The sequence below is a fragment of the Neovison vison genome, chromosome 4 (genome assembly GCF_020171115.1).
Source record: "Neovison vison isolate M4711 chromosome 4, ASM_NN_V1, whole genome shotgun sequence".
NCBI lineage: Eukaryota > Metazoa > Chordata > Mammalia > Carnivora > Mustelidae > Neogale > Neogale vison.
Genome location: NC_058094.1, coordinates 173904735 through 173920732, shown reverse-complemented (window position 1 = coordinate 173920732; position 15998 = coordinate 173904735). Strand labels below are relative to the sequence as shown.

The 15998-nt window shown below is 37.5% G+C and overlaps 1 protein-coding gene across 1 annotated transcript in view; it reads right to left on the bottom strand.

Moving 5' to 3' along the window:
- Window positions 1-15307, bottom strand: part of AHR (aryl hydrocarbon receptor) — a 51653-nt gene extending 36346 nt beyond the window's left edge. Inside the window, exons 1-2 of the mRNA XM_044246146.1 lie at window positions 14666-15307; window positions 4706-4893 (exon numbers count right to left, since the gene is read on the bottom strand). Coding sequence (XP_044102081.1) covers window positions 4706-4893; window positions 14666-14730 — 253 coding nt within the window. The 5' untranslated portion in view covers window positions 14731-15307. The remainder of the gene's footprint in view (window positions 1-4705; window positions 4894-14665) is intronic.
- Window positions 15308-15998: the final 691 nt, after the last annotated feature.

Here is a 15998-nt window from a genome sequence, read left to right as displayed (position 1 = left end):
TATTTTCTAAAAAAACACTAAAGGCTCTATGGAGAAACCTCAAAGATACGTAATTTCGAGAAGTCTTCCAGGGAAAAAAGTAGGTAACACAGAAAAGCAGTGTTACTGTGGAAACTGAATAGAACTTAAACAGCTTTTGCTATTTTAATTAGTCTCTCCTTATTAATATATTGAGGTTATTAATCCTTAAAACATGTCTACATGTGTCCACTATGCAGAAACTAGAAATAAAGTATCACCTTATTCTGGAATTTTTAACCTATCAAATTTACAAAGGGAGTGATTTTTTTAAAAAACACTGAGTCTATTTGCACATTCCATCTATGCTGACAAAAATTTTAAAAGTACCAAGATTGCCAGACTGCTGGGAGGTACAAAAGGAGCATCCAACGAAGAAGAAAACAACCAGTGAACCACGAACAAGATAATACCCGTAAAGAGAAGGCAAAGGAGCAAAGGGATAGCTAACGAATGCAAAGGGGAATACTGATTTGAGAACAGTAACTGTTGATACTAATTTGTCCTAAAAAGATGTATGTAGCTTTCACATTTGCATCCTTAAATCCTTATACACGTTTCACTGTATGAGCCAGCCAATCAGAGGCCATGTACAAAATTCTACTGCTATAATTCCACAAAATATTTCTCACATCTGTTTATTTATAAATAGAGACGAAGATAACTGATGGAATGAATAACTATAATTGGCTACTAACAGATTATCTGGAAAGAACAAAATATTAATGTCTTACAGTAAGTTCTAGACCTATATTTTTAAGTACATAATCTAGAATTTCAATTTTTGCATTTTACATTGTCTTTCAGATGTAAATTAGTGATACTGAGATAATATTTACTGACCGCCTACCATGGGTCAGACATTGCTCTAAGTGCTTAAGATACAGCAGTACACATAATATCCCTAAGAAGCTTCCATTATATTTAGTGAAACAGGCGCAGTACTTTTAAGTACACCAGAAAAACCACAGCATGATAATATAAAAATGAAAAATTTTATAATGATTAGCTCATCTGCAGCTTAAACAGAGTATGAAGTAAAAAATAATTCCCTGAAGAGTCTCTTCATTATCTAGAAGATACACAGTTCTAGAGTTTTCAAGGATTAAACATCCAAAGATTTTCTCAATTAGTTCTTCAGCTCAAACCAAAACCAGTATCTAACAAAACTTCAGATCTTCTTACTTCCCTTGAAAATGCTACCTAAGTATTGCATTAATAATATTGAATAGGTACATTTCTAAAGGGTCTCCCATACTCTATTTGTCACAGTTGCTGAGACACTTTTAGAACTATTAGAGAACAGAAATCTTTTTCTCCCTTTTTCTTTTTTGTGAATTCAGCACCCACACCGTTTAGAATAAAGTGTAATATCAAGTTACGAAGAAATTGCTTCTTACTTTACCATAACTGAAAAATACCTAAATCTTGTTCAAGTACTTCAAAGTTATATCTCACAATGTTTTGACTAATTAGAAATGGATAGATATTATTGTACTTAAACTAGAACTGCTCTTTTCAGACCATCAGAGCAGTAAGGTCACGGCTCCAGAGTTTAAGAAGATCCACCCAACCTGGATTATTTAAACTCGCAATAAATAGATGTATTTTCTTGGAAAAATATCTATTGTTACAGTAAAACTTGAGTTTCCTTTCTAACAAGATTGTATGATTACTCGTTTATATTGTTCTTTCCGCAGGAATTCACACACCCCCTGTTTGCATCCTGTTATTCACTTAGAGCTTCCCTTCACTTCGCTATACTGTTTCCCTAATAGTGGGAGACTGGCTTTAACTACACATAAAAATCCTCATCAGTCAACATGCTCCAAGTCTCCTTGTTTGCACCACTTAGTATATGTGCAGGTCTTAGGAATTATCTTGAAAAATTTGTTGTCTTTGTCCTTACAAACTACCGCACTGCCTTCCTACATCATGGAGGTCTGGAGAAGACTATGGGATCTTTTCTCACCTTCCACCTAATTCTGTACCTGTATTGAACAACCTAGGAAACTACTTAGGGTATGTACTCCACTGAAACCTAAGCAAACACATTTACAGTCTTCCCAAAATTTTATACATTTCAGTTTGTCTTTCTGAAGGCAAAGAAAAAAAATTTTAAGACATAATTTCAGACATAATCAAATAAATATTCAGACATAATCAAAGCCAAGTTAAATCAGTGCCTCAGACTCACCTAGGATGCACATGAAAAATACAGATTCCCTGGTTCTACATAGGAACTACACAGAATCAGCATAAGAGGAACATGCCCTAGAATCTGTTAATTTTTATAGGCTTTCCATGTTATTCTCATACATAATGGAAGTTAAAACATCAGTAATGCAAAGGACCTAAAATTAAAGGTAATATAATTATGTATGTGTCATACATACATACAGGGTAATAAGATCCTTCTGTTAAATACACTGAACCAGAATAAAAAATAAACTCATTAATGAAAAGTTAAGGAAATAATTTTTAACACCTAAGAACTCCGTAATGAGCCCTGTAAGCTATTGCATTCTTTATAAGGTAGGCTTAGAATGTCCTTTACTTGAGGTACTGAACAGGACAGACATGTCTAACCATGAAAAAAATATACATACATATATATGCATATATATATAAATTTATACAATAAATATGCATATATTATCTTAATTAGCGCAAGCACGCACGCACACATACACACACACACACACAGCCTAGAAAACAGTAATGATTTTAATACTTAAATGGCAGCTGGCTACTCGCTAAGCTGCTTCAATCCTGATCCATCACTTTTAAACAGAGCACAAAAAATACGTTTTTTTTTTTTTCACTTTTTAACACTTATACTTTGATTACCCATTACAGAGGAGCAGAAAAAGAAAAAGGCAAAATGACTAACATCAATTCATCTTTACCAGAGTCAAGGAATAACATCTCTCTGGCTTCTAGGCTGTAAAATCTCTAAGGGCAGGGACCACATCCTACATGTCATGGAACCCCTCCACCCAAAGATCAAGCCATGAGCACCGCACATGAAAAAACGCTGAGGGTTAGGATAGCATTCCACAAAGCCAGGAGTGCCTCGGGGTTACAGTCTACAATAGGGGCTCCCAAACTGCCACATGCATCTAACCCACCACTCGACCAGAGTTTGACTCTGCAGGTCTAGGGTGGTGCCCAAGACCTGGCATTTCTAACAAGTTCCCAGGTGACACTACTGCTGCTTGTTTGGGGACGGCATTTTGAGAGCCACAGATCAGGGGAAAGTCTTCAGGACTGCACTATATAAATGATTCCTAGAAAAGAGAAGTAACTGTCCTATGGTTCGGAAAAACAACACAGGACATCTAGAAACCAGGGTTCTAATCCCAGCGCTATCACAAAATGACTAGTTGATAAACATACACACGCACACCACTGAATACCACATAATCCATCTCCAAAATGAAGGATCTGGTGTAGATGAAAACGGAAAACTCAAAGACTTGATAGGTCAGAAAAAAATTAAGTGTCACTATAAAACCCTGAACCGCATAATCTTCCCTGAAAGGATCATCCTCATATCAATGTATATTGCCCAAACCACAACTGTTAAACAACATGGCTTTGATCCAAGATAAAGAACATACACAGCAAACAGAGGAAAAAAAATGTCCAGACTAAGCACTCAAACCATTTAAATATAAACCTAAAGGGAATTAACTGTTTTGCAATATTCTAAACACAAATTATAAATTCAAGCATCTGTAAATGTGTCTAGGGCAACAGTAGCAGCAGCATCTGAGAGCTTGTTAGAAATGCAAAATTTCTGGCTACCACCAGAAATTACCTACAGAATTAGAACTTTCATCTTAACAAGATCCCTATGTGATTTGTAAGCACATTAAAGTTTGAGAAGCCCTGACAGGCCACTGAGATTTCTACCATTAATTCTTTACTGCTGTTTGTAAAATAACATGATATATTTAAAAGACTGAACATTTCCTGAAAGAAAAAAAAAATCTATGTCTTACTTATAAACAGATAAAAGGAGAAACTGAGGAATTATTTTACATGAGAAGATACACTGAAATATTGCCTTCAAACAAAAACTTCCATTTAAATTACTATGAAATAACATATGGTTAAAAGGTAACCACCTAGCTCAAATTACTAACTTCAGGGCTAAGTAAAATGAGGTATAGGGAAGCTAAGTGGTTTGATTAAAATTGAATAGTTTGAATTTGAATAGTTTGTCAATGGAAAGTGAAATCCAATTCTACTGACTCCTATAATAACATATTCTTTCTGGTGGAAAAAAATTTAAGGACATTTTCCTGGAGTAAATTACACAGTTAACATAAAGTAGAAGTATACCTAATTTTTAAAGAATGAAATATCTACACAAAACATATTGAAGGAAATCAGCAAAAATATGTCATAGTACATGTGTTTTGGTCCATTAAAAAAAAAGAGAGAAAAAAAAAAGAGAGAGACACTTTCAAAATTTGAACTGGAAGAAAGAGAACTGGAATCTGACAAATTAATAGGGGCATAACATTCAAACATACGAGTTTCAAAGGATGATACCACATGTCCTTTAAGTGGCAGCATCTTTTTGATGAATGAATCTGGAACACTTATTTTTAGAAATACTAAAAGTTTGGCTTTGTTACTTAAATTTTACCATACATTAATAAACAAAACTTCTTACCATCAAAGAAGCTCTTGGCTCTTAGGTAACTGACACTAAGCCTGAGAACTGAAAGTTTGTCCAACTTATTAATAACATCTTGGGGAAAAGGGAGCAGACTGGCCAAACGGTCCAACTCTGTATTAAGTCGGTCTCTATGTCGCTTGGAAGGATTTGACTTGATTCCTTCAGCTGGGATTGGCTTGACACTGAAAAACAAACAAAATACCACAAAATACTTTAAACTACATAGAGCAAAAATTTCTGTTGTATTATAGCTCCTAAATATTTCTCTAATAAAACAAACACCTAAAATCTACTTCAAGTTAACATAAATCCTCTCAAAATACTCCTTTCATATCTTAATTAAGAAAAACAAGGGGGTGGGTAAAATTCTTCATAATGTTTTATTAAAAGCTTACGGAATCTTAAGAAAATGCTGAGTATATCTTATGTACCTTATACTTCCTCTACTTCATACATTTGTGGTATCATGATTCCCAATAACAAATCCTAGTGTATTTTTCTTCAAACCCAGCCATTGTTATGGAAAGAAAAAAAAAGAAATCTGTAATAAATTATGTAAAAATTATGCTTCTTTTGCTATCTTCTACAAGAAGCATCTTGAAACAATTTGTGATGTAGATAGATAAGAGCTTCCCTAAATAAAAAGCTTATCTTTATCACCCCCAACTTCCTCTATTTAACACTTTCATCAGTGTCAAGTGACAAGTATTCAAAGCCCTCTGGTACCTCCAGATGGTTGTCCAGCATCTAATGGGGTCCTCCAACATTAAAAAAAAAAAAAAAAAAAAAAAATTGACTTTGTTTATTTATACTCATTGATCAACAGATATCAGATGTTAACTGTGATTACTCACAAATTTTGCTTTTAGGACTGGTCAATAATTACAAATAAATATTAGCTCTCATAGTTAATATCTCAATTAGAAAATTCAATGAAACTCCAACACTTAGCATGATTTTCATAAGAGAGAAAAGATATTTATGGTTAGCAGTAGAACTTGAGTTTAGAAATGAGAAACTGGATAACTTCACACAAAGGGCTTAGCCAGGTTTTCACAGCAGATATCCACTATTTAAAACGAATTTACAGATCATCAGACATCCATACTGAAATATAGAGAAGATATTATAAAGCAAAGTAGATCATGCTTCTGCACCTTTCCATTTGCCATAAAATAAAAACGTATGCAGGGTATTCTTACAACAAAGACTTCCCCACCCTAGTTTTTATTGAGAAAACAAAGACATTTTCAACAATTCAAATTATAGTACCTTGAAAATAGAAACTGGCTTGAATATAGTGCTATTAATTTGATTTAATCACAAATATTTCTAGATACTTTGTTTTCAATGTCATATATGGTCAATACTTTATATATTAATTAACAAGTCAATATAAAATTTAAATGTTTTAATATTGTCCCTAACAAATAATTTCTAGAACTTATCTGTTTCTATTTTTATTACCATTTATGTTATTTCCACAAAAATAAGAGTTAAAAAATTGATAGAGTATATGGCATAAATACAAAATAAATCAGGTACTTTTTCCAGACTGTTTGTATAACTGCAAAATTAACAGAAATTAGTGACTATTTCTCTAGGTGTTTTCCCCTAATCATACTACATTTATACTCAAATTCAAATTATCTTAAACTTCTTCAATTAATTTCAACTGAATTCCAAATGTTACCTATAATGAATGCCGACCTCACTGAGTAATTCTCTACTGATTGATCACTTGTTAATACAAATATTTCCTTGTACTTATCATGTCCTACGTAGTCAAGGAAGACATTCTCCTACATATTCAAAAATTATGATAGGAGCAAAGTATGTGAGCAAAGGTTTGAAAAAAGATTTTTATAGACAAGGTGATATCTGAGATGGGCCTTTAAAGATGAAGGAAGTTTCAGGAGGAGGGAGGACCGAGAAACGATGAACTGTGATAAGTCCCCTGCGTGGAGTGTGAAGCCTAGAGAGCAAGAGAGAGGAGAAGGGGGAAGCTAGTTAGGCCACATTCTGGCAGTGACCGCCTACCGTGGGCCAATCACAGACGGCTCAGCAGTGAACAATGCATACTAAAGTTCCTGTTCTCATGAAGCTTACATTTCAGTGGAAGACACAAATGAATGAATGAATGAACAAACATAAGACTTTGGGGGCTCGTAAGTGTTAAGAAGAAAAATAAGAAGCAAGAGAAGGAATTAAGGAGTGACAAGGGTGCTGGTTTTGAGAGCTGGGAGGGGTCTCTGGTGTTCTGCTGCAGCGCTGACATAGCTACGGCCAAAGAGTGAGCCCTGTGGGTGTCTGATGAAAAAATGTTGAAGACGGAGCAAACAGCAAATTTCCTCCCAGAAATGGTATAAAGTTAGACTTTGGTATCTAGGACTCATCTTTCAGCTGGGATTTACATGACCAGTCTTGTATTTTACTAAGCTGACTCTGGCGATGGAGAGAACGAAATGCAGGGCAGCTCTCACCGAAGCTAGCACCGCTTTCTGAAATACAAATCCATGTCACTCCTCAATTCAAATCCATGTCAGTGGCTCTGCACAGTCCATGTTCCTTAGTCTAGCAAAAAAAAAAAAATGCTTCTGGATCTTTTACCGTCCACTGTCGTCTGGCCTCATTCCTCCAACCAAATCCTTTCCTGTCCATTACACGCCAGAGGGAAGAAATTACTTTGTTACCAATATATACTTTGGTTCTTCATACATGCTACTCTCCAGAATTCTCCTGTTCTCTTCCATCAGCTTCAAAGCCCTGCTCAATTCGATCACTTTTGTGAAGTCGTCCCTGCCCTACTCACAACGCATCCCTCCTGTACTACTTCTGTACCTTAGGCATCAGATGCAAATGTCTTACACAACCACTCCATTAAGGAACATCCTGTGCAGATAGCATTTCCAACAAGCTGAAACTGAAATCTTGCACTCCTGGTAGCTTTCCAGCAATGATTATAAAACATCAGGGAGAAGACAGTAACAAACCTCGAGGCAAGACAAACTGATAGGACACAGAGAAGAAAAAGAGCACTCAAGATATTCCTCCACGTGGTACTGCTGCCTATCTTGTGCTGGCTCCCAGCAGACTTCAACCCTGAGCTAGGGCAAAACACTTCTCTGAAAGATGTCAAACTGCCCACAGCTCCCGTGTGTTATTATGCACATTATGGAAGGTTTAGCATGCGATCAAATTTCCTAAGTTACATAACCAGTGTTACATATACTTGTTTGTTGTTCTTATTACTATGTAGCTTTTATCATTTTTGTATCTCTGTTGCTCAGCACAGTACTTGACATAGAGTGAACTTTCAATTAATGTCTGCTGATCAGAAGCATCCAGAAAAAAAGTAATCAGAGCCTCACCAAAGGCAGTGAAAGTACACATAGTAAGGCCTGGCATGAGACGTTTAAACATAGCACTTTGTGCCCACCACGAAGTTTGCTGTATACCAAGACACAAACGTTTGCTGATGGGGCACAGAAAGTATGGAAGAGGAAAACACTGAATGAGGGAGAGGTTACTAAACTGAAATTTGTAGCTTGAGGTAATAACTATATTCCTAAGGGATGGTACACCAAAGAGAAAGAGACCTGAGGACAGACCTTGATGATACCAAATTTAGGTATAAGGCTGAGGATGAGGCACAGGCAAAGACAACAGAGGATGAATTATAAGAAAATGGGAAAATATCCAGGACAAAATATTTTAAAAGTTACACAACAAAATCAAATGTACAGAAAAAGAAGTAAGGTCAGAGCTGAGAAGTATCCAGAGGGCATGGCATTTCAAATACACTGTTGTAAAAGCTAAAGTAACAGACACGACATGCTTTTTCACTGATTTTGTAAGAAATATTCAGAACTATTTTGTGAAACTATTTCATCCTTATCTATATATTTTAAAGATGCATTTAATAAATATAGAGAGTAAACTTACATCCATTACACTAGACTTTGGTTACACAAGTACTTTTACTTTTGTTACTGCCTTTAAATCTATGCCAAAATACAGTGCCAGGCATCTATTTAAATAAAAAGCCACATCTGAAATACAAACAAACATCCCTGTAAGATTAGATTTGAAAGATCTGAAGTAGATATCTCTTGAAATAAAGACCACTGATGTTGATATAGCAAAGGAGCTATTTATTATGTTTTTTTAAACTTCACCTCAGAAACCTTGTCCCAACCTGCAAATCAGAACTGTTGTGAAATCAAGTCTCTAGCTGACTGCCTGCCCTGCTTCTGTTTTAAAGCCCTGTGTACTGTTAGTACTGCTGTTAACAAGCCCAACAGCAAGCACATCCAATGCCAGTCTGAGCGCCATCTTTAAAGCCTTTTTCATATCCCAGTGTAGAATGTCTTAGGGGCATCTCTAGTGCCCAGTGCAGAAAGCAAAGTTAAAATTTTAACCCAGTTTAGTCATAAAAATTACCTTAACTGGAAATGTTTGTTTTTATACATTTATCATAAAACCTCAAATGACATGCAAAGATATAGCTTCAGTAATCCTTTGAGATTAAAGCAACATTTTCTAATAGAGATTACCTACTGCAGTACTGAGTCTGCTCTATCAGCATTTTCCCCTCAGTGATTTAATCTACTCCCAAATGTCTTATTCCATATACTAATAAATTGTTTGTCTTTACTTCCAGTGTCTCTCAATCATATTTTCCAGAACTTGGGCAGCCCCTTCTCTCCATGTGATATGGTAATACTCTTCACTCAAGCCAACAGCCAACTGAAATATTCTTCAGTAAATCTCTGTACCCTAGTGACTATACTCAAGCCATTCATTCATCATTTCCACCCCATGGCTTCAGTGTGCACTTATTTATCTCTGGCTTCAGTGTGCACTTATTTATCTCTGAATGTAAATGTTAATGTGTAATGTCTTAAATTATATGATTAATGTAATGTTGGAGAAGTGATCTTTAACACAAATGAAGTAAAATTTCACTGGCAAGCTGAATACAGATGAATATTTTACTTCCCTAGATGGGGAGAAAAACATCTATAAAAACTTTGGAGAATTCTAGCTGGAAGCCACTTTTAATGAGTCATATTTCTTCAGTCACTCTCTTACTGTCACTCTATAGTTGTGATAAGTCCTTTCTTCTGAGGCAAGAGGCAATAACGTACAAATACTTTACAGTCTCTAGGACCTTATAGGTGAAAATCAGACCATGAAATATGCCCTAGCAATCGTGGTTACTCCCAAAATCCTGAAAAAACTTACTGCAAATATTGCCCTTTACCTCTTCTTACGTTCATATACTTTTTTAAGGGGCGCTTGGGTGGCTCAGTGGGTTAAAGCCTCTGCCTTCGGCTCAGGTCATGATCCCAGGGTCCTGGGATCCAGCCCCACATCAGGCTCTCTGCTTAGCGGGGAGCCTGCTTCCTCCTCTCTCTCTGTCTGCTTCTCTGCCTATTTGTGATCTCTGTCTGTCAAATAAATAAATAAATAAATATTAAATAAATATATATATATTAAAAATTTTTTTCCATTGGAACACACATAAAATATATCTACCATACCTAAAGCACTAAAAAAAAAATTGTAAGTGGTCAGTCATTAAGTTAGTAAACAATGCCTAAATACCCATATGCATGATACTAGGAAGCTCTTGTTGTCACAAGGACAAATAAAAGACTGACCTAACCTTAAAGAATTTATCTTTTTTACTAGGAGGAGATGCACTGTAATACGGCAAAATCAACACAATGTATCATACAATAATCCAGTTGCCACAAAAGTGATGTCCAAGAGTTGAGAAAAGTAAGAGCAGGTAGAGTAATGAGGGCAGGTTTCATGAAGATGTGACATGTAAATCAGATCTTAAAAGACAGGTAACTCAGGGCACCTGGGTGGTTCAGTCGGTTAAGCAACTGCCTTCGGTTCAGGTCATGATCCCGGAGTTCCAGGATCAAGTCCCGCATCAGGTTCCCAGCCCCGTGGGGAGTCTGCTTTTCCCTCTGATCTTCTGCCTTCTCATGCTCTCTCGCTCTCAAATAAATAAAAATCTTTAAAAAAAAAAAAAGACGGGTAACTCACTTCCAGCTTCATGACCGCAAAGCATATAGCCCTCTACAAAGACCCTTCTCTTCAAACAAGTCATGCCAGACAAGGAAAACATGAGACAGAAACAATAAACCTAAAAGAGAACTAAAACCCAGATATTAATAAGAAGATGAAAAATAGGTAGAAACAAAATCAATGATAACATAGAACAGGAGGAAGGAAAATGTAATCATAGCATATTACTTAGCTCAGCAGTAAACAATATTTACAGTCAAAAAATAATGAAGCATCAAAAGTGTATTTAAAATAGTGATAAAGTTATATTGGGAGGGTGAAGAAAGATGAGGGCAAAGGAGAAATGAAAGAACACTAATTAATAACTATCACAATAAAAGATCAACAGATAATACCTGATAAGCTAAAAAGAAGAAAACATTATACACAATTTACTGACTTTTTTTTTTAATTTACTTTCTTAACCGTGCATGTGTTAATAGGAATACACTGCCAAAAAAAATTCAATCAAAAAAAGGGGGGAAAGCCAACAAACAACTGAAAAATATAAGACAAAGCAAAGCAATAGGTAAAGGATACCTCAAGAAGAAAAATATAAAAAGTATTATATAAATGAGGTTCATTGGACTTAAACAGAACAGCAATTTAGCAAATATTGCAGAAAAGACCATTCTTTTGTATTATATAACATTTTTATGTTAATAAAGGAAAAAGAATCATCCAAGACTAAGAAGTTATTACCAGTTCTGACATTTCATGATGGCTATTTTGACCACCATTACTGTGATTATCATTTTTAAGCGTAGATAGTATTTACTCAACACACATTATTTACCAACGATCAGTAATACCTTTCTAGAAATACAGTAAATTGAAGTTCCACTAAAACTTTCTCTGTAGTAATAAAATTTTTAAAACTATAAAAATATATAAAGTTATTATTAAGAAAAAAGATTCGGTTTAACTCAATAGTGTGCTTTTAACCTACTTTGATGAGACAAATTAAGAAAGTTAACTAAGCAAAGTAAGCAAATGAAAATACTTTCATCTCCAAAGAAAATAAAACAGGAAAAAATTTGAGTTAAAAAAAAAAAAAAAACCCAACTGTCTGCCTTCCAAGCAGGGTTATTACATATAGAGCAACACTTTAAGGAAAGTTACAAAAGAATCCATTGCTAAGGGTATCTTATGAAAATGCTTTTAGAACATGTTGCAAGGTTGGTTCATATGCTTTAATTTCCTAATTTAATTTCTCCAAAAAGAAAGGAAACATTTACTGAGTATCCACTATGTACAAGATACTTTAGTGGGATTAAATTGAACACACAGAAGTTATATTTCCTATCAATTAGATAATTTTCAATGTGAGATTTGCCACTAGAGGGAGTTTATCTTGTTTGATCAATTCAACTGAAGATGGACTGGAAGAACTTAGGTTAAAGTTATCACTTACCTAATTCCAAAATTTTTGGAACTGTATATTAAAATCACTGTCTAAGTAACAGTCCTATAATTATAAAAGCACATTTTTTTCATTAAAATAAAATGACTCTCACTTAAGGGATTAAAATTAAATAGATCTCAATAGCATTTTCAGCTCAGACTGGATCTATTTTTCTGACAATGTTGGCCTATTTTAGACCTCTTTAGCTAACAACTAGTAACTAAAAATTAATATTAAATTTAGTATTAGGTTTAATGGCTACATTCCTAAAATGAACTTTGATTAATTGCCTTCTAGAGTGAACCATTTTTTCATTCAGTTAAAAAGGGTTGAGCCGCTGCCTTCGGCTCAGGTCATGATCTCAGGGTCCTGGGATCCGTCCCGCATCTTTGGGCTCTCTGCTCAGCAGGGAGCCTGCTTCCCTTCCCCTCTCTCTGCCTGCCTCTCTGCCTAATGTGATCTCTCTGTCAAATAAATAAATACAATCTTTAAAAAAAAAAAAAAAGTTATAATCAATTTCACCTGATTCTGTAAATGCCAGTAGTAGGCTTTTCTTAGGAAGCAATGTAGTGACATTTTGATGTATTTATATGACTAGAAGCAATGCATGGTGCTCAACAAAGATCTGATAAACATCTACACTAACTAAAATAAAATGAAGGTGAATGTGGAAAATGCTTTAGTTACACTGTATTATGAGAGATTATTAAATACAAATATATTAAAAGGTTTTAGGAAGTCTATTAAAACGTTAAGATAAAATAATGAAAGGTACATCTTATACAAATAAAAAATGTAATATATTTGAAGGGAAGATCTTTAATAAAATGTTAATTAAAGCCAAAGTTGTTAAGCTTTATAATGAATACAGTACTAAGGCTTTTGATTTTTTTTAAAGTCATCTAGATACTTTGTTACAACAATGACTGAAACCTAAAAATTCACCAGGGAGATGAAGTTCAAGTTTTCTAACCATACACATAAAACCCATGATGTCTCTATTTTATATTATGCTAAGTGTACTACTGTATTAATAAATACATAGAACAGGCATTTGGGATACCTCTCAATTTTAAATAACCATCAAAGACAAGGTTAAGTTAGTCGAATACATTTTTATATAAGAAACCACTCCACAAAATGCATGTCACAGAACTGCCAAGACACAAAACTGCTGACTAGGCAGTATTCCTAATGTCAGCCCCACCAGGAAAAGACTTTGAATTTTAATCAGTATATTTATAGGTTAATGTCCTCTGTTAATGCCAACCCTAAATCTGAAGAACTATGATAACTGAAATTCTAAAAGGAAATCAAAACTCCAGAATAATGACACATAATGAAAATAACGAAAAATCCAGTTACTGGTTCCAAATCAAAATTTTAAACTGTTACTTTTCTGAGCTGGATTAATAACCTAAATTAAGTTTTAAGCAAAATGCACACTTCTGATTTGTGCTGAGTAAACGTTTGTGTTCTTAAAATGGTTTATGAAAACTTGAAAAAGTTAAGTAACTCAAAGATCATCATTAATAATAAACACGTGAATACAGCCAACTCACAGCAGTCAATCTGTGTCAAGCACAGATTTTTTTTCTGAAACGTTATCTTAAAGTATTTACCATCTTACACAAATATCTCACCAAAACAAACAAAATATCTAAGTTTCTAATAGTTCAATTAGAATTGACAAAACTTGGAAGCAGGAGGAAAAGGTAATTAAAAAAAGATGTTAGGAATGCAAACGTCTGTCTCAATAATTCCAGCTCCAAATCTTTCAATTCACACACCCTAAAATCACCTCTAAAGTGTAAGGAAGTTCCCCCAAAGGGTGGCTGAACATACAACTCCCCCACTATATCCTGTCCACCACAGTCACTCATCCCCTCTACCACCTCTATATATTTTACCGATAGATCACGTTGAGCGCTACAAAATTACTGCCAAATAAGTATATAGAAGCGCAGCAGAAACCCAGTTGCAGGGACCGAAAAATATCTTCACAGGAACTCAGAGCCTTTCTTACAGACGGCACGTGTTTAGCTCTTTAAAACATCTGGCCCTACCAAGGAATGGGAATAATAACCGTACTTTAACCTAACCCATGAGGATATTAAAAGTGGAAGGGGATTTCAAGGCGGTTTTATGTTAACTAATCCACCAGCCCCATAGGGCAGGCTAGACCTGTCAACAAATTAGGAACACAGAAAAGAGAACAAGGGTGCAGAAGGATGGGGGTGCGAGAGGGTGCGTGCGCGTCGGGGACGGGGGGAGGCGCGCAATTTTTTAAATGCAGTAATTAAAAATTGAAAAACCCAAGGCCTGGGTCTCTCCGTTGGCCTCCAAATCTCGATTCCACAGACTGTATCAGGAATGAACCTAATCTCTAGACGGCGAGGATTTGGGGGCGGGGTAGCGCCCCCCACCTCCCGCACCAGCACAGGGGACGCGCTCCGGACACTCACGTTTTCTGCACCGGCTTCCGCCGCTTGCGACTGGCATAGGTGATGTGGGCGCTGCTACTGTTCATGGTGCCCAGCCGGCAGCGGCTCCTTCCCGGGAGCGGGCGACACTGCCCAGTGCCCGAGATCCGGCAGCAACCGGGACGACTGCAGCAGCCGGCGCCGGCTTCCACGAAGTCACGCCCGCTCCACCTGCGTCCTCCCCAGGCGGTGGCTCAGACGCCGCGCGCCCGGAACCGGGGCTCCAGCAGCCCCGCGCGGCCAGGTGCGTTACCCGGGTCTGTAGCGGAGGGCGAGGGGCGGAGACCCGTGAGCGAAGCGGCGCAGGTGCCGTCTGCACGGGAGGAGGCGGCGCTGCGCTGTCCGCAGGTGAGGCGGCCCGGGGGGAGGAGGAGCCTGGCCCGCTTGTTTGGAGTCCTGGCCTGGGTCGCGCGCTCTGGCGCCGCGCCCCGTGACCGTCGCCGCGGCCCCTTGGGTAAGGGAGGCGCCGCCGCGCTGCTCCTGGGGCTTCCCCTATGCCGGGTGCTTCCCGCCTGCCGAACTCGGACTCTGGCCGCACTCTGGTGCCACCAGCTTCCGCTCGGCTACGCGGCTGTCTCTGGTCCTGGTCACGTTCTCGGGACCGAGCGTCGAGTGGACTCCCCCTGCGACGCCTCTCGCCGCGGCACACACCGGCTGAATAGCAGACGCGCCCCCGACCCCTCTCGGGCTCCGCCCAGCACATCGTAGCCCCGCCCCATCCTATTGGCCCCACCCCTCTAGTCCATTCCCTTGAGGGCCCCACCCTCCCTGCGTGTGATGACGGAAGACGTAACGACGCGCCCCCGCCCTCCCTTCCAGTAGCCATCTTCTTGAGGTCGAGGGGGTGGGCTCTGTGGAAACATTTGCAGTCCAGAAAAGAGGTGTGACAACCGATTATGTCGTAGCCAAACTCTTTGTAGCTTGAGTAGCGTAACACAGACATACCAAAGAGTGAGCTTAACTTCACCTACGTGAGAGTGACTCAGCAAACTTTTGGCTAAGAATTAGAGCGAGTTGGCAGATAACCAATGGGACTCTAAATATTTTCCTAGAGGGGAAGACTTCATTCAGGAGGCCACATACCAGTTGAACTTGAAGGCTGAGAGTTTCCCTGGCCTTTAGTTTTGTTTTGCCCCCATGCTAGACACTATAGTATCTTTTCCCCAGCCAGAAAAACTTCATTATTCTACAGTCAGATTTCAGTGGGATGGAAAGGAAGCCGGGAAGAAGGACATCACGCAGCATTTGGAGATAATAAGTAATCTGGTAGATTGGAGAGAGGAGCTGGAAGTGAAGTTCAGGAATTCTGGAACCA